Source organism: Dryobates pubescens, chromosome Z (genome assembly GCF_014839835.1).
Source record: "Dryobates pubescens isolate bDryPub1 chromosome Z, bDryPub1.pri, whole genome shotgun sequence".
NCBI classification, from domain to species: Eukaryota; Metazoa; Chordata; class Aves; order Piciformes; family Picidae; genus Dryobates; species Dryobates pubescens.
Window position 1 is genome coordinate 64,073,510 of NC_071657.1, and position 27,936 is coordinate 64,101,445.

The window sequence follows — 27,936 nt, forward strand, 5'->3', positions numbered from 1 at the left end:
AGCCTAGGAAGCCTAGAAGGGCAGTTTGAGTGAACACTTAAAAGTCTAGTCAACTCCCATCTGTCACACGTCTAGAACAGGACTAGAAGTCCCCTGGAAAATCCACTCCCTCCCTGGATTTCCAGATCTGCACGCTGCCAGCTAAGGCAGAAGAGCTGCCGAAGGAAGAGTGTTCATCACCCCGCTTCAGTTCTTCTAGTTGCAGGCAGTCTGGAGTGGGGAGATGAGAAGGTTTCCAGAAAAGGTTACACATCCAGAAGCTTGAAGTGAGGTTTCCTAATTAGTCAAAGCACAGGTAACCTGCCCAAACAAGAAAGACAAGTATAATGTCTCAGCAACCAAGGCATTTAACTATTAACCCTGGAGGAGAGTAAGGAGATACCTAGAACAATGACCTAGTTAATTCTGCATCACATTTAAGTGCATGGGGTTTTGTTGCTACCTTTGGGTCTGGTGATGTTAGCAGCAGCAGCCTCTCAGCTGAACAGGAGGTCAATATTTTTACATGGGATTTTAATGTGGATTTGGCGTGACCTCACCTGACACTAGTGTAATGCAAAGACTTAAGTCATCTGTTGCTCGTTTCTATTGACCTGCAGGCATATGTCCAAGCAGGGATGAAATTTTGGGTATCATGACCCAGAGCTTGTGTCTAAGATGCACAACCAGACCATGGAGCAGAAACCTGGCTTTTTATTCACCTTCCATAAAACATTACCTGATCTAGTGTGAGGTGTTCCAGCCCATGGCAGGGGGCGTGGAACTGAATGGTCTTTGAGGTCCCTTCCAAGCCTGACAATTCACTCAGCCGCCTGAATTACATCTCAGCTCCCATTCAGCATAGGGTCTGAAGCGGGCTGGCTCATCACACAGCGGGTTGGCTGTGGTCACTTCCCTTCCCCTGTGGTGGCTGCAGACTCATCTTGCCCTGCTTGCTGAGCTAGATGCACTCCTCCAGAAGCCGTCTCTTTTTCACCAGCACGGAGAGGTTAAAAGCCTGTGGGCGGAGGCCAGCACAGAGTGCCCATTGTACACGCATGCATACCAGAGCAGTAACTCCCTGGAATGCTGCACCTCTGAGCTTTTACCACCTTGTGTTTGTGTTGCAGCCCAGGAGTGTGTGTACATTGTGTCCCTCTTCAAGGAGATTAGTAGTGTGAAATGGCAGATAAATAGGACGAGCTTTTTCTTTTTTTTCATTGGACCAGTTGGAAGAGGAAGGTAACCCTGACTCCATCATCTCTGTAGGCACAAAGGAGAGGCGAGGTGCAAGGTTGGTCAATTAGGTGGAGCAGCTCCTTGCAACTGGGTGGCTTTAATGTGCTAATTGCGTTAGTAATTAGTGACTACCCCATGGTAAACACGGGTTCAAAACTATGTAAGGACATTAGCTAACCCACCCTGCCGTGGGTTTGAATGAAGTAAGCCTTGTTTGGTAGGTGGTGAAATGGAGAGACTCGCTGACCATAGGGTGAGTCAAAGCAGGCGTGCCAGAGACCTTGGGTCTGTTAGTTCTTCAAAATCACCTTAATTGAAACCAGAGGCAGCAGCTCTAGGAAATGAGCCTCCTCTCTATTGCCAGAATGTGTGTGTCTTAAGCGTAAGCATTTTTACGGTGTACGACCTACTGTGGACTACAGAAACCATCTTTGAGGCCTCACTGCACGTCAGGCTCTATTGCAATGCCTTTTAAAATTTACTTATTTATTTTCTGGTTGGGCTGTCAGTTTTGCTGTTTCTGGGATCTTTATCTGAGACCCTGTGGGGAAGGTCACCCAATGATTTTATGGAGCTATAGGATGCTTAGGACTTGCAATTAGTAGCCATATACTCCAGGGTCAGACAAGTGACCCATGACCATAATCCAGTGGAAATGTGTATATTTAACTACTAAAATGTGCTTGTTACTATTTCCCTTTAAATGTTAATCTTGTATAAGGTATTCTTGAAAAGCAGAAAGTGGGACAAGGGCATGTGCTTATTCTTGGTAATTGTGCTTTGGAGTAGTCTGCATTGATAGTGCAGTCATCATGTGGTGATCATTTATGTTTCTCCTTTACAGTTCATTGCTGAGAATCAGAAACATAGAACTGTCAGGGTTGGAAGGGGACTCAAGGATCATCCAGTTCCAACCCCCCTGCCATGGGCAGGGACAGCTCACACCACAGCAGGTTGCTCACAGCCACATCCAGCCTGGCTGCAAACACCTCCAGGCAGGAGGCTTCCACCACCTCCCTGGGCAACCTGTGCCAGGCTCTCACCACCCTCCTGGGGAACAACTTCCTCACATTCAATCTGAACCTACTCATTTCTAGTTTTGCCCCACCGCCCCAGTCCTATCCCTCCCTGACACCCTCAAAAGTCCCTCCCAGCTTTCTTGTAGCCCCCTGCAGATACTGGAAGGCCACAATTAGGTTTCCTGGGAGCCTTCTCTCCAGATTGCACAACCCCAACTCCCTCAGTCTGTCCTCATAGCAGAGCAGCTCCAGCCCGCTGCTCACCTTGGTGGGCCTTCTCTGGACACCTTCCAGCACCTCCAGATCCTTCTTGTAATAGAGGCTCCAGAACTGGATGCAGTGCTCCAGGTGGGGTCTCAGCAGAGTAGAGGGGGAGAATCACCTGCCTCAATGTGCTGGCTCTACTTCTCTTGCTGCAGCCCAGGATGACCTAGGAAGTTCTTGTCTGTGCACAGGTTTTGCTTGTAGTTGGTAGAGGGATGGTGTTTGTCAGTGTAGCAGAGCTAATCCAGCACAGACCTGGGTCTGCACCCCCTGCACCCTCTCCTGGCAGTACCTTCTTGATCCTTCTCCCGTGGTACTCCTCTGACCCACCAGGGAGCTGTTGGTGCTAAAGGAGCAGAAAGTATCTTTGTTTCTTTCTGAGGTAATTTTCATCTAGTTTTGTAGCCTAACCCAGCTTGCTGTGGATGGGTGGTGGGGGGTAGCGTTATGGGGAATTTTAGGGAGTATGTATCATAGAATCAGTAAGGTTGGAAAAGACCTCAGAGATCATTAAGTCCAACCTGTCACCCAACACCTCATGACTACTAAACCGTGACACCAAGTGCCACATCCAATCCCTTTTTGAACACCTCCAGGGATGGTGACTCCACCACCTCCATGGGCAGCACATCCTAATGGCCAATCTTTCTTTCTCAGTAACTTCTTCCTAACATCCAGCCTAAACCTCCCCTGGCACAGCTTGAGACTGTGTCCTCTTGTTCTGGTGCTGGTTGCCTGGGAGAAGAGACCAACCCCCACCTGGCTACAACCTCCCTTCAGGGAGTTGGAAAGAGCAAGAAGGTCTCCCCTGAGCCTCCTCTTCTCCAGGCTAAGCAACTCCAGCTCCCTCAGCCTCTCCTCACAGGGCTGTGCTCCTCAGCATTTTAAAATACACCTTACAAGTTTTGTTGTTGTTGTTGATGTGTTTTGCTTGTTTTAAGAATATGTTTGGTATTTGGCTTAGCCTTTCTGTATCATTGGATGGTACCTCTTCTGCCTTAAACATTCAGTTCCTCCCATTAAATTTGGCAGCGACTTGGCAAGGTACTGGATACAATTTCTTCCATGGGTTCAATCTGAAACATTTTTTTTAAAGCTTTCATTTGAAAGGATGAGAATAGGGTCTTGGCTTTAGTCAGCTGAAGCCTCTGCCACAGAGTAATGGTACCCAAGGGTATGAGGAGCTCTGGAAAACACTGAGTTTATTTTTCTCCCATCTCCTTCCATACTTGGGTCCCTGATATGCCCTGCTAGAGTCCTAGGTGGATTCTCCTGTGCTTTCAGCATCTCAGGGAGCATCTTGGGGGTGTGGACAGTGTGTGCCTGGCCCAGTGTGTAATGAATAATTCATCAAAAGCAGTCCCCCACCCATAAAAGCTGGCAGCTGAGGGTCTCTCTCTTGCCTGGGAAGGTGAGAAATGAGCAATATGAAACTCTTCTGCTCGATTCATAAGGTAACATCATATTTCCTGTGCTCTGATCACCAGGTTATTGTTTAACCTGAGTCAAGCATCTGCTCCTTTTTTCCCGTCTGAAAAACCCTGTGACAGTAAGCACTTTAAAGTTATGAGTAGGTTCTCTGTTGTTCTTTATTTTACAATACCAGGTACAGCTCTCGGCAGTGCTGGCCACCCTTCATTCACACTTTACTTCAAGGAATGCCCTTGCGATGCTGTAGGGGAAGTCCAGTCGTGCCCTGTTTCAGTCGTCTCTGCATTTGTGTTTGATATATATGCACATGCTAACTTCCTTTTTTTCCTTCTCCTTTCTTTTAACAGTGGCAAATTTGGTCTCTTTCGAGCTCCTTGCAGCCTCTGGGCAATCAGGATATTGAATTCAGTGGACAGTTACCATTCATTCCCTGAGATCATTCCTGCTCTCGCTCTCCTCATTCCTTCGCAAGCTCCCCTTCTCTCTGATTAAACTCCAGGGTGTTGCAGTATTGCTATGGAGCCCAGGGAGACTTTGGGCAGCTCTCGGCAGAGGGGAGGTGAGGCAGACTTTCTGCCAGCTGTTGTCACATCTGCAAAGCCTTCACCTGCCTCCAGCTGTATAGGGGAGACCATGCTGCCTGCGGCAGGCTCAGGCAAGGGGATACCAGTGAGCAGTGAGAGGCTGGAGCCTGAGGAAGAGGATGAGCTAGGTTCTGGGAGAGATGTGGATTCCACTTCCAATGCAGACAGTGAGAAATGGGTGGCAGGAGATGGCCTGGAGGAGCAGGAATTTTCCATCAAGGAAGCTAACTTCACGGAGGGGAGTTTAAAACTGAAGATCCAGACCACCAAGAGAGCCAAGAAGCCCCCAAAGAACTTGGAGAACTATATTTGCCCTCCTGAGATCAAAATCACTATCAAGCAGTCTGGGGAACAGAAGCTTTCCAGAGCTGGGAAAAATAGCAAAACAGCAAAAGAGGAGGACAGATCACACTCGAAAAAGAAGGTAAGTCCTGCTCTTTACCTTATTTTCCCTGTCTCCTGAGTGGAGGGGGAGGGTAGGAATAAACCTTCTCAAACAGTTTGTGTCCAAGGCATAGCCGTTGGAAGGTTTGAAAAGCCACGCTTGGTCACAGAGGAAGTCATACAGAGCAGGAATCATCCTGCGCTGCCACACACGCTGCAGGGGTGGTCTTGAACTAACCTTCAGATAAACCAGTTTTGAAGAGATCAAAAGTTAAGCTGGGCCTTTTCTGGTTTTGTATGTGATTGAGTTTTAAGATTAATCATTACATGAGTGATAAATGAAGTAGCCCACTTTAAAACTGCTTTGTGTCTGAGCACTAATTTGGCCAAATTAGCGCTTGAGCCATTTGGCAGTTAAAGCTTTTGACTCCATATTTAAAGTACAGGTATGTGTACAACAAACAACTGAATCTGTTCCCGTGTGACAGACAAAGAGCTGCATTATTCTTGATTATGAAATTGTGATGGCAGCACTACAGTTACGCTTCAGAAAATGCTCCCATTATGTGCCTCGCTTTCTTCCAGGGGTGTGTAATATTCTTGAAATTTAGATCTGCAGAAAAGTTTTTGGTACTTTGGATAAAAATTGATTTTAAAACTGAAACCTTGGTTCTGTTTTTTTCATTTGCTGTTGGGCTGATTTTTCAGTAATGTCCCCTGTGCTTCTCTGCAGAACACGTTTGGATCACATGTGGTGGGCAGAGGGACACTCCTCTTGTTTAGGGTGTGATGGTATTTTCTGTCCTGGGCATTAGACAAAGTTGTTTTGGTCTAGTTGAGAATTTTATCGCTGTACCAAGGCCTCTGCCTCCTTAGGGACACATGGACATCGTGATAAATTCAGGCAGAAACATGGGTTTGATGGAAGACTCATGGGTTTCTCCAAAACCTGGACAAAATCATCTGTGCTGTGGGTGTAGGCTGACAAGCGCTCAGGGCATGACCTGGCGTTTTCTTGGATCCCTTGCTGTGCAGAAGGTCCTCGCTTCTCGCATACCTTTTATCCTTGATAAATGAAGCCTTGAGGAGGTTAATTGCCAACAGCTCTTCCTGGAGGCAGTTTCTTCAGCAGACTGACTCACCCAAAATTTCTGATAACTCTAAATCACTTCTTGAAACATAAACATTTCCTCTTGACTTCAGGCAGAGCCCAGGAAGATTAGTATTGCTTACTCTGAGAGTACTTCTCTTCAAAGCTGAACTTGGGAAAAACCTTCCAAAATCACGGGAACTTTTTTTTTTCCCCCCTTAGAATCTGAAAGGTATGCTCCATGGGTATGAAAAATATAGGCCTTTTTGGCACAGCAAAGGTTTGGCCCTATAATACAGTAAGAGATTTACCCACCTGTTGAGAAGGATGGGCTGTCTTCCTAGCACTGAGCAATGTCTGATTTCCACTTCCCTTTCTTTCCTGAATACATGCAGAGGTCTCAGGGGACTTAGTGGTTGGGTGAGATTGTGCTTGGTGGCAGCAAAGGTGTCAAAAGGTGTCATGGACATACAGGGATAAAACAAATATTTGTAAACCACTATCTACACTTCATGGGCCACAGAGAATACGACTGCTTCAAAATCAGAGCTTTTGTTTCTGTATCCCACCCAGCCAGATGGCTACGTAAGGTATGTTCATTTCTTCATGTGGCCATCTAAAGACCTTAAAAAAAAAAAAAAAGGAACTAACTGTAAGGAAACAGTGTGCAAAAAAGCCAACCAAAATAACAAGAAGGAAACAACCTTGTACTGTGTTTACAATCAAGGTGAGGCTTCAATTGCAGAAAGATAAGGGGTTTGAGAAAAGGAGGTCACGGGCCAAGCATCCAGCTTGTGCTGTGAGGTCTGAGCTGAGTGATGCTGTGTTCATACCCTGTGTTCGGGCTGGAAGTACTGTGGGACAACGCTGCCCTAATCTGACCATTAAAACAGAACAAAACCCTAAAAAACCCAGCAGGTGGATGCTCTGAGCAGATGGGGAGAGGGCTGCCGCTCTGGTGCATCTATTAGCATAACACCCAACGGCTGCCCTGCGGCAGCTGCTGAGCCAGGGCTGGGGCAGTGAAGTCGCCAGCAGGAAGCTGGAAGACCCCGGTGCTGTGATCTCAAAAGGTTTGATTCCTGGAGAACTGCAGTCTGCATCTCCAGGATGACAAATAACCTGTGTCCCTGCAGCCAACAGGATTTTGCATGTGACTGTCAGCTTATGGGCTGCATGCTCAGGCTGTAGATGTAAGCGTCTTGTATCGAGGAGTGATGAAAAGCACTACAGGAGAGGAAGGTTGGAAATCAGTGGGAGAAAAGTTCCAGTGCTGGCAGTGCAATTGCTTTCATGGCCTATGTATGTGTCTCATGGCAGTTAAAGAGTTGTTTGTGTGGTTGTATTTTGGGGTTTTTCTGGGTGGGGTTTTTTGTTGGTTTTGTGTTTGAAGGAAGGTTGTTTTGTGTTAAGGGAAACAGCAAGTCTGAAACTCAAATGGTCCTGATGCTGCCTGGTCTGCCTGTGGGTTTCCCTGGGAGAGGGGAGCACCTTCTGTGTGTGCTTGCCATTGAGAGTTGCAGTAGTGGTTAAAAAAGGGAACTGTTTGTCACATTGAAAGGATTCTGTTGGTTCTGATGTTTCAAAGCTAGATTGTTTGATTGCTTGCCGTTCAGTCAGTGCAAGCTCCAGAGAAGCAGCTACTGGCAGCAGCTGCAGGGAGCAGTACTTTTAAACCACTGGAGATCTTCAGCTGGCATCACTACACTGTCCTCTCTGGATTTTTGCCAGGAGAGTTTGGCCCCACGCACACATTTCCCTCGTGCATAGGATCAGCATTGTTACTTGAGGTCACCACCTCAGTTGTGGATGCAGGGCGTATATACAAGCCGCACGCAGACCTGTATGGATGGAAAACAGCATAGCCTGAGATGCAGATGCCATGCTTGTCTCTGGTGGGTAGGAATGGTTGTCCTGCACCTCATGGAGTAGCACCTACATTTATATTTCCTCCTGAGGAGGAGCAAACTATCAGGAATTGAAAAATCACTCAAATTTGTTGCATAATAATTTCAGCCACATCTCCAGCAGTCCCCAGTGCTTTGAAATACCACTTCAGCATTCTTGCAGGAGTTTCAATGCACACAGCACAGAGGGCAAGTAATGAAAACATGGAAGCAATTTAAGTAACAGCATGTGGGTACACAAAGGAATGGTAATGCCAGCAATGTAAAAAGGGGCTGTGAACTGGGGATACAGCGTTTATTCAGTGGCCACTTAGGGAGGAAGAAGATAGGTCTGTTCCTGAGCTTTCCGCTGCTCTGCTAATTAGGCAATAAGGGCTAGTGTCTGATTTCTAAAGCTGTGGTCTGGGGAGCAGCAGTGATTAGAAGGGGGCTCTGTGGAGAGCCATGCTGCTCATATGCCGAGGCCTGAGTTTTTTTCCCTTTGATTCCAGCTGCTACACTATATTAAAAGACGTAAACGTACGTTAAATACTTTCCTCATGTTGCTTTTCTATGTGAGCTGTTGCTCTGGGCGTGTTATGTGATTATGAAGGGGAGGGAATTTAGGAGAGGATCTTGCTGGGTGCAGTTGCTGATGCCCTGGAGCAGGGAGGGAGGCAGCAGTGGGTAAGAGAGCATCATCTTTGGGAACCTCTGGTCTGCCGGCCTGAATGTTTGGCAGCAACCCAACAATTTTTGGGGTTTCTTCTAAGTCATGACCATGCCAAGTTATATATCCACTTCTTGAAAATAACAGTGAAAGTGATTTCCTAGCCTCTTTCCTGAGGCTGCTCAAAAGGTAGCTTGGATGTCCACGTGGCAACTTGTGCACCAACTGGGAAGTCCACAAGTGGACTTCAAGCATTTGCTCTTATTTTAGCCCTTTGGTGCCTGGAGATGGAGCAAGCTGAACCCTTGCCACTTCTAAACCCACAAATAGCTCAATTTCATTCAGTCTGATTGCACAGCAAGGAAGGGAAAAAAGGCAGGAGCCCAAAGGATGCCCTGCTGGCATGTTACCAAGCCCTGCAGCCACCGGTCTATTACCTGCTCAAGGTTGTTCAAGACTGCCATCCATGGCATCACTGAAGGTGCTTTTTCCTTTGGAAAGGAGCATATGCTGTTAGTCTGGAAGGGCATTGAAAGCGCGGCATCAAATGCAATCAAGCAATCCATCATCATGGCCTGCCTGTCATGGAGCATTTAACAAGCCTCAGATGAGCAGTATTTCTCTGGTTTTGTTTTCTTTCTTACTTTTTTTCCTTCTCCCTTCATTTGGTGCTCTGTTTTCTTGAATCTGCAAACACTTCATTTTGCACCCCCTTCTATCTTTAAGCACAGCCCGACAAAGTTTCTTTGGAGCTTCTACCATATGCATTATGTCCTGCTTCAGGGGATGTAAACATATTCTTGGGACCTATTATTGCATTGGGATTTTTTGAGAGCTTGGGTTGGGTGAATGCATTTTGTTGCTGAGATAAGTGATGGGAAGTCAATTCGAAGTAAAACTTCCTTGAGTGCAGTCAGAGGAAACTCAGTTCTGGGATTTTCTTGCAACTGTGGTGTTTTGGGGTTTTTTGTGTTTGTTATTTGTTTAAAATGTATTTTGTCTTGGAGTTCTTGTAGGTATTTGCCATTTCTCTGCAGGAATTTGTTCTAGCACTTGAAATTCAGTTTGTCTTCACACAACTTTCTCCTGTGGTTTACCTTTCCTTGGGGACTCTTGCTTGCATGCTGTCTCCTTGCACCCCTCCTTTTTCCAGAGGATCATGAATGCTTTCTCCACCCACACCCTTCTTGCATCCTTGCATTGCTAACAGCACATTGCACTTTCCCCCCAGGTTCTCACGTGCATTGACAGCTCTTGCCAGATTACCCTTGTGTTGGATTCCTCTCCCTGGTGATTTGTGTGACTGATCATCCAATTGTACATAGTGCATGCTTATTTGTCTTTGCTAAGGGCATCCCTGTAGAAGATGTCCTCCTGAGTCAGCTCTTCCTGTTGCAATCCCAAACATGGGAATTGACATGAAGTCCTTGATCCCCTTGCTCCTTGTGCTGTGTGTAACTTAGCAGCAGGGAGAAGGCACTTGCATGTTTGTGGTAGTACTTGCTTGAAATGGCAAGCTTCCATTTACAGGTTCTGTTTCTCCTTTTTGTTTGTTTGTCGGTATTTCCTCCCCCCAAATGATGTAGTCCCCACAGTGCTTTCAGCCTGGACTTCCTTCTGTGTCACCTTGATCCCCACTGATAGATAGCAAAATCTTGAGGCTACTCTAAATGATGATGGTGGCAGTGTAGACTTCACTTCCTTCCTGGGCCATGGAATAGTGGTAGAGCCCCACAAATGCCAGCACATTAGGGAAGTTATCTGGTCACTTTTAAAGTGAAACTGGCTTTTGAGATGCAGAGAGGAAAATTCAGAGCTACACACAAATTCAATTCTTTGATACTCGTCCTGGGTTTCTTTTTGTTTACCTTTTCTTTCTGTCACATTGCTGAATCACAGAATTATTGATGCTGGAACAGACCTCTGAGATCAACAAGCTCAGCCTATGACCTAACACCACCACACAGACCACACCATGTCACTAAGTGCCACATCCAATCTTTCCTTAAACACCTCCAGGGGCAGTGACTCCTCCACCTCCCTGGGCATTCCATTCCAGTGTCTAATTACCCTTTCCGTGAGGAAGTGCTTCCTAACTTCAACCTAACCCTCCCATGCCCTCTCATCTTGTCACAGGCTGCCTGGGAGAAGAGCCTGACCCCCACCTTCCCTTCCAGTAGTTTTAGAGTGTGATAAGGTCTCCCCTGAGTCTCCTCCAGGCTTAACAACCCCAGCTCCCTCAGCCTCCCCTCATCAGACTTCCCCTCCAGTCCCTTCACCAGTCTCATCACTCTCTTCTGGACCCACTCCAATACCTCAGTATCCTTCTTGAAGTGAGTGGCCTAGAACTGCAGAGTACTCGAGGTGAGGCCTCAGCAGTGCCGTGTACCCGGGCAGAATTACATCTCTGGTCCTGCTGGCCACACTATTGCTGGTACAAGCCAAGACACAGATGAAGACACAGGTGAAACAGCTACAGCTTGGTGTACTACCACCACAATTACCTCAAAAGAGAGTAGGAATTAATTTCTTTGTAAAAACTTCAGAGCTTAAGAAACTGCTTTGGCTGAGAGCACAGGTTCATCTTCATCTTTCCAGGCACCTGAGGTGCCTGGACAGGGAGCTCAGTGCTCTAGGGTCCCCACGTAGTCACCTGGGGAAGACTGATGTCTCCTGAAGGTGGTTCAGTTCTCTCAGTGAAGAGCAGGAAGGGCTGGATTTTACCCTTCCTTCTTCTCCAGAGCCTGCTGGAGCAATGTGTGTCTTGCATTATGTTGTGGGAATCTTGTGACAAGAACAGGGCAGAGTTTCTTTTCCAGCTCAGTGCTCTGCCTCAGCCATCTGATGCCTATCCCTCACTGTTGTCTGCTCCCAAAGAATTGTGACTTTTTAGTGAGGGGATGGGCTGGGAATAATGGCTTTTACTGCTTAACACAGAGTGCCAAATGAGGAAGACTCACTGTATTTGACTAGCTGTCATATACCAGAGCTTGAGGAAGCTGTCTGTGTTGAGGACAGGCTTTGTTTTGCAGCAGTTACTCCCATGGCCAAGTTTTGATGACCCTCTGTGACATTTCCTTGTTCGTGCATACATCTCTTTTCAAACCACAGGGTTTGGGATTGAGGAGGCACTGGAGGGAAGTAACTGTGGAAGCAGCTGGGACCACTGCAGGGAAGCTGGTGGTACAGTTAAAAGTCAACCACAGGAGAGATGAGTGCTGCTCCTGGCAGCCTCATAAAGGCCTGGCCAAGTCAGTACATGCTGCTTGTGTTTCCACAGTTCTGTGACCTCCAGGCTAAGAGAGGTGTGCTAGAGATGCAACACGCTGGCACGTGCACCCATAGCTGCAAACTTCTGTGCTGGTTGTGTCTTCATTTGCAGAGGTTTTGGGATGCAGGTGTGTCAGTCCTTCATGCACATGCTTACAGTCCTCTAACACCAACTGCTGTATGCAGCACTCCCTCTTTCCTCCTTCCAAGCACACTTGACCACAGATACCTTCTGATTTACCTCCAGCTTTTTACCCTTTAATCCCTTTTTCACACACACACCCAGCTAGCCACCTCTAATCAGGTCTAATTCTTCACATCCTTCATTCTCAGACAGGCTTTTCATTATCCAAACTTCTCAGCTTAGTCAGTGGGACTGCATCATGAGTTTGTCTTGAGTTCGATTGAAGTGAAAGAGGAGATTCACCTGGTGCCTTCAGCTTGTCATTCTTTCTCTCTATTTCATTCTTTCTCTCTTTCTCTCTTTCTCTCTTTCTCTCTTTCTCTCTTTCTCTCTTTCTCTCTTTCTCTCTTTCTCTCTTTCTTTCTCTCTTTCTCTCTTTCTCTCTTTCTCTCTTTCTCTCTTTCTCTCTTTCTCTCTTTCTCTCTTTCTCTCTTTCTCTCTTTCTCTCTTTCTTTTCTTCTTTCTTTCTTTCTTTTCTTTCTTTCTGTCTGTCTTTCTCACTCTCTTTCTTTCTCTTTCCCTGTCTTTCTTTCTCTTTCTTTCTTTTCTTCTTCCTTTCTTCCTTTCTTCCTTTCTTCCTTTCTTCCTTTCTTCCTTTCTTCCTTTCTTCCTTTCTTCCTTTCTTTCTTTCTTTCTCTCTTTCTCTCTTTCTCTCTTTCTCTCTTTCTCTCTTTCTCTCTTTCTCTCTTTCTCTCTTTCTTTCTCTCTCTCTTTCTCTCTCTCTTTCTACTAAAACTTGTGAAAGTTGGTTTCTGACCACTTCCCTCATAGGTGGTTTCTCTGGTGTATAATGATGAATGAACTTGCTGACCAAGCCCTCTTTGGGAGCCCCTCAGTGGTTTCTTTCTTCTGGCCAGCAAACAATTGGAACAAAACTTCTTTTAATACCGTATCTCAAAGATTCACTCAAAACTGGTCAAGATATTCCAAAAACATTGAGGAAAGGATCCTGCACCCAGACAAGGGGTTTGTGTGTGCATTCCCATGCAGACACAGTGTGATCACTTCAGTCTTGTTTCCCTAGGAAGCCAATCTAAAAATATCTAGAGTAAACATGTATTGTTTTCTTTTGTAATGCTGAGACTTCTCCAACTCTTGAACCTTAAAATGATTGCATGTGATATGTGACCCTTGAGAACAAATCCAGTTAGCTGTGTTTTTGTAAGAGCATTATTTTCCATTCCTTGCCATGGCCTGTAAGGTGAATTTGTCCAGTGGCTGTTAGGTCCTTCATTTCAGTACATTTCTATATCATTATGTCTGGGCTGCAGGTAGTTGCCATCAACAGAGCTACTCTCCAGCCATGGGGCAGGCAGTGATTGCAAAGTCACCCTGCTTGCAAGTAAGTTGGTCAGCCTGGAAAAACACCTCCACTTCTCCAAGGCAGTATGAAGAAAAACACCTTACTGGGGTATTTTGTTTCTCCTGGAGCTGCAGGCTAGCAGTGAAAGAGACAATGGGAGAGCTAAGAAATGAGGTTGTGTGTTACAGATGTGGCTTGGACTGTGGCCATGGTGGAAGGCACCATGCAAACATGAACATTCAAGATGGACAGTCAGCTGCAACTGTGTTTGTAGAACTGTGTTTCTACCAGGCTGATTGTGAGATGGTGCCTCAGGTTCCTCTTGAGCATCAGTGCCTCATGTTGGCAGGTCCTGTATGAAAAAGGTAGGAGACTCTGTCCTCTTGCAAGTAGACCACAAACTCTACAGAGATAAAAGGAGGAGAAATGAAGCCATCTTGCCTTTCAGGGAAGTATGTGAAATAGAATAATGAGATTAAGTGACTTACTTAAGGAACCTGTCACAGGCCAGGGTTACACTCAGGCCTTTTTCACTGAGCTGTGGTTGATTTAACTGTGTCACAACTGAACCTCCTTGATAGTGGCCTGATCTGGTCTTCAAGTCCTGGATGCACAGCCCTCCTGGAAGACAGTCCTCTTCTGCTTGTCATTGAAACTGGTGACTTTATTTCAAATTTTTTAGCTCTCTGTGCTACTTTAGAAATAGAATTTATCTCAAAGAGTTAGAGCTTGAGACAGAAATGAGGGGGGAGGCATTTTGGGGATCAGTTCATCTCAGTACCCTTAACACTCCCTGCTGGTCTGTAAACCATAAATTGTGGTGAGAATCGAATGAGGAGGACTCATCTTCTCATCAGTTGCTCACAGCTCTCTGTCTCACCTGGGTGGCAGTTGTCAAGAGAGATTGTATCTTTTATTGACATCTGTATTACAACAACTCTACCACTACAAATATGAGTGGTTCACTGAGGAATTACAGCACTCTGCAGCACTGTAGCTTCTCCTGAGCCACTTTCCATTCACAAAGCTGAAGGATGAGTATCAGCCCTCAGGGGATTTGTGGGTAGTTTTTCCTTGCCCAATGCTCCACAGAGGAATGCAGTGGCACAAGCAAATGAGACGGAGTCCACAGCCTCCTCTCTTTAGATGTTGGCTGTGTCTGACAAGGAGAGGGCTGAACAGTGGACAGCCAAATCCAAATGTGTCACCACTGTTCACATCCTTGCTTCACTGTGGGGCTATATTGCTGCTTCCCTACTTGATGCTTTTGTGAAAAGAAACTTCTATCACACACTTGGAAATTGTTTCCTGCTACCTTTGAGCTAGACCATACACTGTAACTGCTAAATGGACTTCTTTTTCCAGTAGTCTGCCCTGCATCCCAGTATATGCCAAGGTACTGTGCTGGCCTGGATAGCTTCACCTGCATTTTACCTGCTGTATTCCCAGGAGGGTGTTCTGATAAAAACTCATCCATAAGACTAAGGAAAATAGACTTGAGGCAGGTATTTTCCACTGTGGAGCAGCAGCACTATCATGAGGCTTGATCAGCACTCATTTCTGCTCCCCATCAAAGTCTTTCCAGCTGCAGGGGTTGTCCTCACTTTAGGACTCTGCATAGTCCCTATGTAGTGGGGAGCTTAAAGGCATTTGCTTTGTTGCATCTTCCACTGGGAACTGATGGTACTGCATTTACTTCTTATATCCCATGTATCTAAGAGTTGGATGGGGATAATTAATTTGTCTCCCCTATTTTCTGATGTTGCTTTTAGAAGCACCCAGCTGAGTACTCCGCCCAAAGTTAGCCTCTCACGTCCCACGAGATACTTTTCTTCAGTAATTTATGCAATCATTGGGACAGATTCCCTCCAGCCTTTTCACTCTCTTGTTTTAATTTCATCCTATTGCTTGTAATTATCTTCCTGATTTAAAGGAGAGGTGGGAGGGAAAGCCTATTTCCTTCTGCAGTTATAGCACAGCAATTGCAAGAGTGTGATGGGGAGGGATTGATCTGTCCTTGACTCTGGATGTGGGCAGGAGCTGTTATTAGTCACTTGAGAACAGCAACTGCCAACATGCTTCATGGGGATTTGTGAAGCACAGGACAGCTCTTTGGGAGGGCAGCATGTACTTTGGTTAGCAGACATGGCACGTGACCAAGTCATGCTTCACCCTTGTAAGCGACTTGGGTGCTTGGGGCACCCTTGAAAAGAGTGGGATGTTGATGGCTGTTGATGTCACTCTGCAGGAGGAGGTGGCTTTAAATGAAAGGGTGAGCAGCTCACGATGGACCCTTGACCTGAAGGATTTGTGCATGATAGAAGGACTGGCAAGTGATTTGCCTTGAGGTTCTGCATCTGTAGGAGTTCACATTACTGATGTGCACCTAAACCTTTGATAAAGTAGGAGATTTGCTAATTAATAAGTTAGCCTTTCAGTATTACATTGTCAGTTTGGCCACTGAACTTCACTTCTACCTGTTAAGATGTTGGCATTGAGGGTTGTCCTAAGGTGCTGCAAAAGTGTGATGGAAATGTAGAGGAAACATGTCTGTCTTTCTTCAGTCTGTCTGGCCTTACTGAAGCTAATAAAACAGAGCAAAAGCCCGTGGGGTACACCAGCTGCACGCCGCAGATATAAGTCGACTCAGTCCATCTTGGCCTCATGGTTTAATAGGCCTATGTGAAATCCCTGGGTCAGAGGCCAGCCACCATGCCCATCTTTGTCACATCTTGGTGATGTGTATCCTGGCAGGTTTTTCTTTTTGTTCCCTCCCTGCAATGGAGAGAACCATCTGCCGGGTTGGCTTTCAGAATTTTGAAAAATACTAATTTCCCTTTGTTGCAAGGGGAGGGCCAGGAGGGGGACACAGGACAGAAGGGGGAAGGAGAGCCTGACCTAAAACCAAGCCAGTATTTGTAGGGGTTTTAGAATAGCTCGTATTGTGTTTCCTACTCCCCAAGGAAGGGTTGTCCTCTTTCTTCTTTTCTCTTTGATTCGATTCCCTGCCACTCTTTGAGCAAGTCAGAAGCTGCAGCTGCTGCTGTCAGCTGGGAAGGGAGTCCCCTTGTTTAAAATCCATGTGTTAATCCCTGGTTAGAAAAGGTTGAAATGCTTTATGCTCTCCTTATAGTCCCCTTTGCTTGCCTGCATCTTGGCTGCCTGCTCACAATCTTGCGGTGAAAACACTGAGCAAGGTTGACCCCAGGCAGGCAGACGAGGAGTGCAGGTAGGGTTAAGGTCTGTAAACAAACAAAAGGCTGGACAAAGAGACCACCTCTAGTTTTTGAGACTGGGGAAGGAGTTGGAAAAGATGTCAAGTGTTTTGTGATGTCTGGGGAAAATTCATGGTGGAGTTTGAGAATAGGGGTAGCCTTTTTTGTCATGTCTGCAGGACACAGATGGGTAGAATTGTTTGCTTATGGGAGCTGTGCTTTGTTCCTGAGGAAAAGCCGGCAGCCCAGTGGGAGAGGAATTTAAACAGTGAGGTAAGGAGAAAGACGGATTTGGGCTCTGCCAGATGGACGTGGTCAAACAGATAGAGCTGGAGAGGGTCTGATGGGTAAATTTGAGGCCTGAGGGGCTCAGGAAGATTATCATCAGGTGTGATGCCACAGTGCTGGAGGATGAATGCAAAGGGTGGCCTGATGATGAAAGAGAAGGAAGGAAAAGGTTTTGAATTTGGCTGTGTCTTTTTCTGAGAAAATATCCTCCTATCTTTCCTAGTGGAACAAGAAAATTAATCACCAGAGAGATAGCAAGAAAGGAGTTAGGTGATGGATGATACAGACAGAAAATTGAAGGCAGTGTCCTGTAACATGTCTGAATACTATAAAAGAATGCAGGTTTTCAGCACTCTCCATAGGTTCTCCCTGGTTTGCAGATAGAGTACTGAGGCAGATGGAGTTGGCAGAAGGCAACCTATGCTCTGCTGCTCCAACTGCAGAAAGAATCCCTATGCCCACACCCATTGCTTGATGTGTCAATCAGGCTCTCCCCTCTTGCCAGCTTCAATAAACAGCTGGAGTCCATGTATGGCTTTTCTGACACCCTCTCCCAGACGTGGTAGTTGAGATGAGACCAGTAATGTCATCTCATGGCAAGGGGTGTGCTTGCAGGTAGCCCAAACCTCCCTGTTGTTCTCCTTCCCAGCAGATTACCTGTGATCACTGCTCCCCATCTTACTTGGCAGGAAGGAGCCAGCAGCCACTGTCTGTTCCACTCCCTTCCCCTCCATGGCCCCTTGTTAATAATGAGGAGTAATTTGGAGCCCTCCCTCTGTCCTGTCTGGTGTGAGGCCATTTGTGTTCTGGAGGAGGAGGGGCAGATCCACCCCTGGAGAAGGTTGGCAGTGGAGGAGAGAGGGAGGGAAAACTCTTTTGTTTGTTTAAGTAAGTTAGGCATCAGATGTTTTGAAGGATAAAGAACAGAAAACACAACCTTGATCAGCTCTGGTTAAAGGTGTGCTCCTGCCACATGAAAATATCTCAATAGCAAAGGGAACAAAGTGCAGCAAAGAAGTGTGGATTTAAGCATTTTGGGTTTGTTTATTAGGTTTGTCAGGAGAGATGTGAATCATTAAAACAAAGCAAAACCAAACACACCCCAACAACAAAACCCACAGAAAACAACAACAAAAAGTCAAACCCCAAACAAATAATACAACGCCTCCCCCCCAAATAATTCAAACCCCCAAACCAAACAACTAAAAAACAACAAACCACAAAACAAAAAGACCAATTAAAAAACCCAACCCAACCAGCCAAAAAAAACCCCAACCCAGCACAAAAGGCTGCATTGATTCCTGGATGTTGCTTCTGGGTGTTTGTTTTGTGTTTGCTCTGTTCAGCTGGGCCCAGGGGAAGCGCAGGAGAGCTTTTGGGTTTGCAGCTGATGTATTTCACTTCTGCTTTATACATGCTAGCACAGTGCCTCTGGAGTCCAGACGTTTTGTGCACTTTGGTGTTGGGGTCATAGCTCTCCTGTGTGTCTCCCTACCCCATCATTCCCTTTGGACAGCTTCTTTTTTTTCTAAACAAAAATTAGAATGGAAACTCAAAGAAGAAAGTGACAAACATTGTTCTCTCCCTTTCTGTTCAATAAAACTCACCCTTAAACCTCACCTAGGAGCCTAAACTGTTGGAAGTATTTGTTCTGTGAGGGGTGGGCTTTGGTGTTGAAACCCTTGCATTTCAACCACGTGAAAGTTGTGGAAAAATGCCTTTGGGATAGGCAGGGTTTTGTGTTTTGTTTTGGTTCGGTTTGGGGTTTTTTTTGTTAAGGTAGAGAATAGGGTAATGGTGTGAAAGAATGAATTAGTTATGGCAAATCTTATTAGTGCCTATTGTAAGCAGAGAAGCAGAGACATATGGGAGCACTTGCAAAATTATTCCTTGTTTATTCAGCTTTGTAACTGAAGCAAATTTTGTGTAGTGTCATTTATTTGGCAACTGGAGGGGTGTGGAAGGTGTGTGCGTATGTAGCAAAAAAAGAAAAGGGGGGGAGGTGAAACAGTATTGGTATTTCATTAAAACTGATGCTTGGTGCTTTGTTTGTCAGGTTTTGGCAAGGCTTTTTGCTTTGAAAGCCGTGCAGAGAGGATCGGAGCAGATGGCAGGGAGATCCTGTTTGTGTTATTTTTGGACATTCCCATTGAAAGTCTCAGATCGTTGTCCTTTTCCCTCCCTTCCCCCACTCGTGATGTTTTTCTTTCTTCCTTCCTTTCCCCTTTCCTTCTTGAGAACTTTTTTTGTTGAAGCTTAGATTAATAATACAACATGACTTAAAAGTGTGTGTTTCTGATGAACCAAGTTGTGGGTACTTTATTTCTGTCTCAGCTGCAGAAGAGATTGTCTTCTGAAGCAGTGTGAGCAGCATTAAGAGGGCAAGTTGGGTAGGGATGAGGAGGCAGGCTGCCATTTTGGTGGGTTCAGCTCATTCAGCACATTTCAGTGGTAGATCAGCAGCTCTATTAAGCCAGGCAGCAAGCTTAGATTGAGGGTGTCTCAACAGTGACTTGCATGATGTGTGCTCGTGACCTCCATGTGTTTCAAGCCCTTGTTGTGGAGAGAGCCAGCTCCAGATAGACTAGAAAATAGAACTGTGCCCTGGCTCTTTGTGGTGGCCTTCCCATGTTACTGGTGAGATTCATTGGTCTTAGGTGGCCTAGAAGGCTTTTGTTCTGCTATCTGTGCCCAGATTGTGCTGGGAAGAGAAAAATGTCATTCTTGGTATAAGCAGTTTTCCTAGGCAGTAATTTAGCTTCATATAACATCACTGAAAGTGTCTTCAGTGCTGTTAATGTTGAAGTCTTCACTGAAGCCCTTCACAACCTTTGTGTAGGCAATCCAGCAAAGTTGAGCGTGATCCAATCAGTTAAAGCACTTGGCTAGCCCAGGTCTATCATCCAGGATGTGCACACATAAAGAAAATGGGAGGTCTTGGCTGCAGTCAGTATCCAAATGTTCAGGTGATTCACCTGAAGCTTATCCAGGTGATTAAATCATTTAAGCTCAAATGGAAATCTCGAGGAAACAAGCTTTCTCGTGCTCGCTCTTTCAGTGATTATTCCCAGCTACAGGCAGGTATTTAAATCCTCAAATCTTTACATTAGCTGATCTTAGAGAGGTGCTTTTGCACAGGAAAATAGTCTACAAGGACCTTAAGCTTTGGCCTAGAAAAGTGAACAAATGAACTTTTTTACAGGCTTTGGTTGAACTACTCTGACCTTTGGAGACAGGTGCAGGTTTTGTTCAAGATGATGATTCATCCTGGATTTTAGATTGCTTGAACCTGTATACCCACACCCTCAATTTTTTTTCTTTCATATTTTAATCAGTACACAAGAACCCACTTCAGAAATTGTAATTTCATTCTTAATTGAACGAAAGCTCAGAAGTCTTCCACCTCCATCGTTACACGCGAGTTTCAGTGCTGTGGCGGCAAGAAGGGTCTGCTCAGATGGTAGTGGGTGACCTGAGATGTGTGAAGTGATGCCACGTGATGTGCATTTTGCTGACTAGAATAAGCTGTGGAGGACAAAAAAGTCCACCCTAAAGCTCACATTCCTTTTAGTGTTACCTCTTGCTAGACAATGAACATTGTCTTGGCAGGATTTTTGCTCTGCAGCCCTGACTTTTACGCCTGCCTTATTAAAGTTTGGCAGCTCGTTCTTGTTACCTACTGGAACAGCCTTCTGCTCAGACAACCTTCCCCTGCTCCTGGGGTGGCATGGCTGCTCTGTCTGCTAAAGGTTTCCCTGAGAGAGCTTCCAGCAATAAGGGCTTTCCTGGTCTGGCACCTTGAGAAAGGAGCCAACCAACAGTCTCAGCTTAGACAAAAGGCAAACTCGACCTACTATTTATGTAGTTATTTAAACATGATTTAACCTAAATAATGCACACTGTGACTTGGCCAGGGCAGAGGGGGGAAGGGGAGAAGAGGAGGTTTTTTTCTAATGAGCCAGGAGACAGCACAATTAATTACATATGAAGGACAGATAACAGACAGCAAACTGTCTACAGCAGAGAGAAACAAAATACCGCCGTGAACAATTAAAGCATCCACATGATGGAAGGGTCAGCGGGTGGCCAGGCATGGCCCCCAGAGAGCCACCATGCATGCAGGCTGAGTGGCTGGCCGGGGGGAAGGATCTTCCACCATCACAGTTGAGCAGGAGCTTCTTAAGCTGACAGATTATGCTCTGGGCATTATTTGCACTACAAGTGCTTTTGACAGTGGAACTGTTAGCTACTGATCTTAACGATGTGCAAGACAGGGAGGAGTGTGGCCAAGGTGGGAGAAGAAGAGCAAGTGTTCTGTGGGCCATTAGATACCTGACTCAGGATGCTGTTGGCTGTGCAAAGGAGAGCCAAGATGATGAAGGCGTTCCTTCCTTTTTCCTCCCTTTCTTTAAAAATGTGCTAATTTTCAGCATCGTCTTCCAGATGTGGAAGTGCAAATTCTAGCTGCTGATATACTGAATTCTTCAAGGAATGTGGTCAGAGATTTGCACCCTCTCTGTTTCCCCACCCCCAAGATTGCAATATTGGAGTCTGGCATAAGTTATTTCCCCCTGCCCCTTTCATCCTCCCTGCCAGCCCAGCCCTCAGTCAGTCCTTGGCTATAAAGATTTGAAGGTAAAGGCCGATGGATTAGCCTAGGGAAGGGCCAAAGGTTAAATGAGCAGGGCTAGCAGCATGCAAAAGGCTACAATTGAAATATTTGCTGAATGCTGACAGGCAGCAGAATAGAGGCAGACAAGTGGCAAATTCCTGTTTTCTTCTCTAATTGAGAAAATATTTTGAGTGGTATTCAGGCAGGCTGCAAATCGAGACTCTGGGAAAGTCAGGCAGATGGGGAGTGGAAGGCGGGGACAACTTCAGTGGAAACACCACTCTCACTAAACCTGTCTCCAAATACTTTGCACTTATGCTTCTGGAAGTCCCTGCAGCCTGATCCTTAACGTTTTGCTTGGTCATTTTCCCATGCGACTGCAGCAGTGAAACATCTCCCGAGCGGGACTGACCCATTCTGGGTGGTTTTGAGGCCACAGGAGTCTTTCTTTACACCTCTTGCATGGAGGTGCTATCACAAAAACCCCGGGTGCTGGGAGGATCCAGCTCTCCTCTGTTGGTCAGGAGGTGAATGAGTTGTTTCAGTGCATGATGTGGATGAGATCTAATGGTGTGTCAATAAAACATGACAGCTACTCAACCCTTGAGAACATCCACTTGTAGCGTGGATAGTACTCAGATGCATTTCAAGCCTGACTGGCAGCCCACCAGGGCCATCACATCATTGTGAAAGTGAAGGGAGAGAAACTGGTTTTGTCTGGTGCATCTCAGGTCAGCTGCACAGGGGTCTGTCCTGCCCTGGACCTCCCAGGCTTGCTCTTGGTCACCAATGGAAGGCTCTGGTGGTGCTTGGGAGGAGGAAATACCATCCTGATGTGACAACAAGCACATAGGTGCTTCATACCCCGACATCTTTCTCCAAGGGGTGACTTAATTCTGCTCATTTTCTCTACCCTAAGCCTTTGGGCTTCCCCTTCCACAAATGCTCCTTCGAAAGCTGATGATGTACCGAGAAGGTTGCAGTTAACATAATGTCCTTCTTTTATAGAAACCTGTGGTTAATTAAAGAGACAGGAAGAAGAAGAAAGTTAAAAAAATCCAAGCAGATCCTTGAGCCAAAAAGCAGCACGAGGGCTGGCAGAGTACAGACGCACTCCTGCATGCTTGTGTCATAAAACTTAGAGACTGGCTTATAAAACGTTTTCTGGAGAGTGCCATAGCTGCGGTGGAGAAAGGTTTTGGCAGGGGTGTGTCCTGTTAGTGGCCAGCAGGTTGTGGTGTGTGGGCCCTCCGAGTCTTCTGTTCTCCTTGAAGATACCCAGGAGGCAGTTGGGGGTCAGTATCAGTTTGCCTAAAGCCTCAGTGTGCTTCAGTAGGTCCAAAACTCTGTTGGTAAGCAAACGGAGAGAGGGCTTGCCTTGCTTTGTGGACCATCCTTACGTGAATCACGGTGCGGTCTGTCAGGACTCCATGGTGCTGGCCTCACTTTGCAGCTCTCTCTTGTGAGTGAGTGACAGAGTTTGGGCAATACTCCTGCTCCTGGAGCAAAGCAAGGGACGGGTTTTTTTCCTGCTGTATGATCGTGAAACAGCTGCTGTACTGGGTGCTCAGCACTGCAGATTTGTGCCCTGGTTCAGAACTGCTTCATAATGCACTGGGAACAGGCAGCACAGCTCCTATCTTACAGTGGGGGAGCCAGGGCACTAACGTGCCTCCGTTTGCACAGTGCTCAGCGTGAGCTGAAAGTGAAGCTGCCGGCTCAATCCCTCTCCAAACCATTCTCTTGCCTTTAAATCACAGGTCTGTCTTGACCTTCCCATACCCTCCTCAGTCTCTGCCTGGGCTGCACAAGTGAGAACAAAGTGACACTTGTTTGCCTTGCTCATCCAAAGAGCTCACTCAAGCAGGTGATTGTCTTGCCTCCTTTTCAGTCGCAAAACAAAGTGTTGAAAGTGTTGTCCTGGGGTGTAAAACATTCTGTGTATTCCCCCAGGACTGGAATTTTGCTTTCTGAGTGCAAGTGGCATTTCAGGATACAGGGAATACTTTCCAGGTGCTGAAATTAAGAGAAATACACCAGCACTTGTGCTCTGTGCTTCTCACAGGGCAGGGATCAAGGGAACTTTAATGGCTAGCTGCAGTTGCTAAAGACCTGATTCTTCATTTGTAACCCTGCCAGAAAAAATGGAGCAAGAGGGTGACAAGTCAATCAAAACCAGTTAGAATCTGCTCATTGTTTGTTTGACTGGGGAATGTCAAGAGGCCAGCAGATCTGAGACCAATACGAAACCCTGTGGTTCTCAGCCACAAACCCCTGTTCACCTCCAAAATGGAATTTTCTCCCTGCTGTGTTCAGTAAGAGAGGTTTTATTTAATCGTGAATATTTTCAGTGCATGTGCTGCATGTGTGGCTGGCCCACATTTACATGAGGGTTTGGGACTTAAACTCCATAGAGATCTGAACCTCAAAACACAGGGGCATCAAGTTTGCACGCCAAGGAATTGGAAACAGATTTGGGGCTCCAAGTGAAAATACCTAGCCGTTTAGCTTCCTCTCTTGCAGTCTGCCTCTCTGCAAGTAAGGGATATGACAACACCATGTTCTGTGATAAAGAAAGTAGTTCCCAAGGTCTGCAAAGCATTTTGAACCCTAAATCTATATCTGAACTTTGTTTCCTTTTACTTGTCCTGCTCTAGCCTCTAGTCAAAAGAAGAGAAATGCAAAAGGATCTTGAGCCAGTGGTGCTTTTGGATTTTGTTTGAAATTGAAGCCCCAAACATAAAGAAGGGGGAAATGAGCCAGGAAATTTGAAGTGAAACTAAGCAGGAGTCTAAGAAGCCTAAGAAAAATGGAAGCTCTGAGCTTTGTGGAGCTGTTTTCAGCTGTAACGATCAGAAGGTTGAGCTTACTGTGGTGAGGGAAATCAAGTTTTTCACGTCACAAGAAGAGCTTCCCTCCAGGGACTGAGGAGTCTGGTCATTTCTGAATTCTTAGCTTCTAAAATAATACCCACAATATCTCCTCCTTTCAGGAGAGGATTGTAGTTGTGGGTTGGGTTGTTTTTAGGGTGGTTCGTTGGTTGTGTGTTTTGTTTTGATTATGTTTTTTTTCAGGGAGAGCCAGACTGCTTTGGATATCAGTTTTCAGGGGAAACCCAGGCTCAGAGCTATAATCTGGATTGCTCTTCATACATGACAATAGCTTTTTGCTATCCCCAGGAGCTTGAGTTTCACAATTTCCAGGTTCATACTCCATCCTCCAGGCCATGATGTTTCTCCAGGGTTATCTACACAGTTGCTCAGGATTTTATGTTGAGAAGAACCGGCTTCTGGCCAGAAGTTCAGAAACTTGCCCCTTTCACAAAACATTTTTTTTCTCCTCCTCTTCCCATGTGGTTTCTGGTTCACAGCAGCTCATTTCTCTGGAAGAGGTTAAAAGAGCATCGTGGCAGCCCCATGACAGAGTTTTAGCAAAGAAGTGACCAAAACCAAGTCTGGGTTAATGTCTTGTTTGGGTGTTTGTAATCTGACTCAGCAGCCCAGACCTTGATTTTTATCTTCTCAAATGAGTGAGTGGGAGGGATGGGTGATAACAGTTCAAAGGAGTTCAGTTCCTAGCATCTGGCACTGAAAGGACGGATAGCATTTTACGGGAAGATATATGAAGATCGCGATGCTCTTAATTCACTTCCTTGCCCTATTGCTCCAGCCAGGGTGGCATCTCCATTTGCTCCCATTTCCTACATGGCACTTTGCTTGTTTGGAATATTTTAGGAATTTAAGATTAACTTCATCCTTCCCCTCTGACTCCCCACTTACACTTCAGGCAGATGTGATGAGGGAGTGTGGTGGGTTTATGTGTGAGTATCGGATGTTAAAAAGATGGTGAAATAACATCTGTGGGAGCTGAAGAAAAGGAAGGTTGGTAAGTTTGGCTGGAAAGATCTGTCTTAGACTTTTAGAAGAAAATTGTCCCTGCCTTGTCCAAAAATGTAATTCTTCTGTCAAAGATGAAGATACATAGAAATTGGAGTGTGTTTCAGGCTTTAGACAGCCACAGAAAAAGCCTTGCATTGCCTTCAGGGAATTTAAATCAGGATACACATACTTGCCTTTTTGTTTGTTTGCTTCTTTTTGTTTTTCTCCAAATTAACATTAATAGTAAGCCAGGTCCAAACTGAAGATTTATAAGCATTGAAGTTTCTCTTGCTGGTTCAGTTTAGGCCTTGGAAATTCCAGACAGCCCATGAAGGAGGCTGGCTCCAGCAGGCAGAAGCTGTGGGCACTGCTGCACTGCCCTGGCCTGGCTGCTCCACCTGGGCTGCCGCCAGCCTGTGCTGGGAATTAAGAAGCTTTGTGGTCATGCCTTTTCTCCTCACTCTCACCACTGACTTGCCTATTACCACTCTGATTCCTGTAATTTTAGATCCAGCTTTTGCAGCAGTATAAAGGCATAGGCTTATGTTCAGTTGTAAGGAGTGGGACTAGCAGCCCAGTATAATTCAAAGCCTTTTTTTTGTATTTCCTACTCAGATGCTGAGACAGATGATATGGGGAGTTATGGAAGGCAGGTGTCCTTAAAATACTCCTAGGGGTGAGAACCTAATGAGAAACATCATCTAAGACAAGCATTGTAGCCTTGATTCAACACCCCTCTGTTTCATGAGTGGGAGATGTAGGACTCTCAGAACTGAGGTGCTCAAATCTTAAGGCTGGTATCATATCTTTGACTCTTCATACTAGCAATGTGGTTGGAATTTGTTTGCCAGTGAGGGGCAATGTGCCACAGCAAGAGTGTCTCTTTCTTGCCAGCATATGGTTAGGCATGATAGGCAGCGAGGAAGCTCCTCTTTAAAGGTAACAAAAGTTGACATTCTGGCCTTTGTGACACCAAGGGCAGGGTCCTGCATCTGGGTCGAGGCAATCCCAGGCACAAATCCAGGCTGGGCAGTGACTGGCTGGAAAGCAGCCCTGAGGAGAGAGACTTGGGGTTGCTGTTGGATGAGAAGCTCAACATGAGCTCTCAGTGTGCACTTGCAGCCCGGAAATCCAATCAGATCCTGGGCTGCATCAAGAGAAGTGTGGCCAGCAGGGCAAGGGAGGTGATTCTCGCCCTCTGCTCAGCTCCGGGGAGACCCCAGCTGGAGTACTGCCTCCAATTCTGGAGCCCCTATTACCAGAGGGATCTGGAGGTGCTGGAGGGTGTCCAGAGAAGGGCCACAAGGATGAGCAGAGGGCTGGAGCACCTCTCCTGTGAGGACAGACTGAAGGAGTTGGGGCTGTTCAGTCTGGAGAAGAGAAGGCTCCGAGGTGACCTCATTGTGGCCTTCCAGGATCTGAAGGGGGCTACAAGAAGGCTGGGGAGGGACTTCTCAGGATCTCAGGTAGTGCTAGGACTAGGGGGAATGGAATGAAGCTGGAGGTGGGGAGATTGAGGCTGGAGGTGAGGAGCAAGTTCTTCCCCATGAGAGTGGTGAAGCCCTGGAATGGGTTGTCCAGGGAGGTGGTTGAGGCCCCATCCTTGGAGGTGTTTAAGAGCAGGCTGGATGAGGCTCTGGCCAGCCTGATGTAGTGTGGGGTGTCCCTGCCCATGGCAGGGGGGTTGGAACTAGATGATCCTTGTGGTCCCTTCCAACCCTGACTGATACTATGATACTATGAAGGTGTACAAACACAGTCACTTAAGTTTCACTGCTAGTGTTCTTGTACCTCCTGGAGGTTGAATTAGCCAGGTCATGATGGATCCAGTAAGTCTGAATTAGTCCAACATTTGGGCAGGAGAGCCTTTGAAGCCCCTGAACGCTGCTAGCATAAATCAAGAAGTCACTGCTATGCACCTCTGCTGTACTGGATTAGAGAGGATCCTAATACTTGTTTGAAAGATTTCCCTCAGGCCCATTGAAGTCCTGTAACGAAAACAAGTCTTACCCTCATATTTAGGAACAGAAGGAAAAGAATCCTGGAGGGTTAAAATACCAAAATACAAAAAAATTCACAGAAGCAAAGCAGGTCAAACACCCAAAACTTGTCAGCATCACACCAGTAGTAGTCCTGAGAGGACAGCACATTCCTTTAGCTCAACATGCATTTGTGAAGTAAATCTTGGAACTTCACTGACTTGTGAGTAGAAATGGGAAATGATCACAGGATTTTAGGGTTGGAAGGGACCTTCGAAGGTCCTTGAGTCCAAGTCCCCTGCCAGAGCAGGGCCATAGAATCCAGCACAGGTCACACAGGAACACATCCAGATGGGGCTTGAGAGGCTCCAGAGGAGGAGACTCCACAACCTCTCTAGGCAGCCTGCTCCAGGGCTCTGGGACCCTCACAGTGAAGAAGATCCCCCTCATGTTGAAGTGGAACCTCCTGTGCTCTAGTTTATGTCCATTGCCCCTTGTCCTCTCACAGGTGCAACTGAGCAGAGCCTGTCCCCTCCCTCCTGACACTCAGCCCTCAGATATTTATGAACATTTATCAACCCCCCCTCAGCCTTCTCTTCTCCAGACTAAACAGCCCCAGGGCTCTCAGCCTTTCCTCATAGGGCATGTGCTCCAGTCCCTC

General features: G+C 46.3%; 1 protein-coding gene across 4 annotated transcripts in view; it reads left to right on the plus strand.

Moving 5' to 3' along the window:
• Positions 1–27,936, plus strand: part of SETBP1 (SET binding protein 1) — a 310,605-nt gene that overhangs the window by 14,326 nt on the left and 268,343 nt on the right. For all 4 annotated transcript variants that reach the window (XM_054178144.1, XM_054178145.1, XM_054178146.1 and 1 more), the window contains exon 2: positions 4,280–4,940. In XM_054178144.1, the coding sequence (XP_054034119.1) occupies positions 4,449–4,940 (492 nt within the window). In that variant the 5' untranslated portion in view covers positions 4,280–4,448. The remainder of the gene's footprint in view (positions 1–4,279; positions 4,941–27,936) is intronic.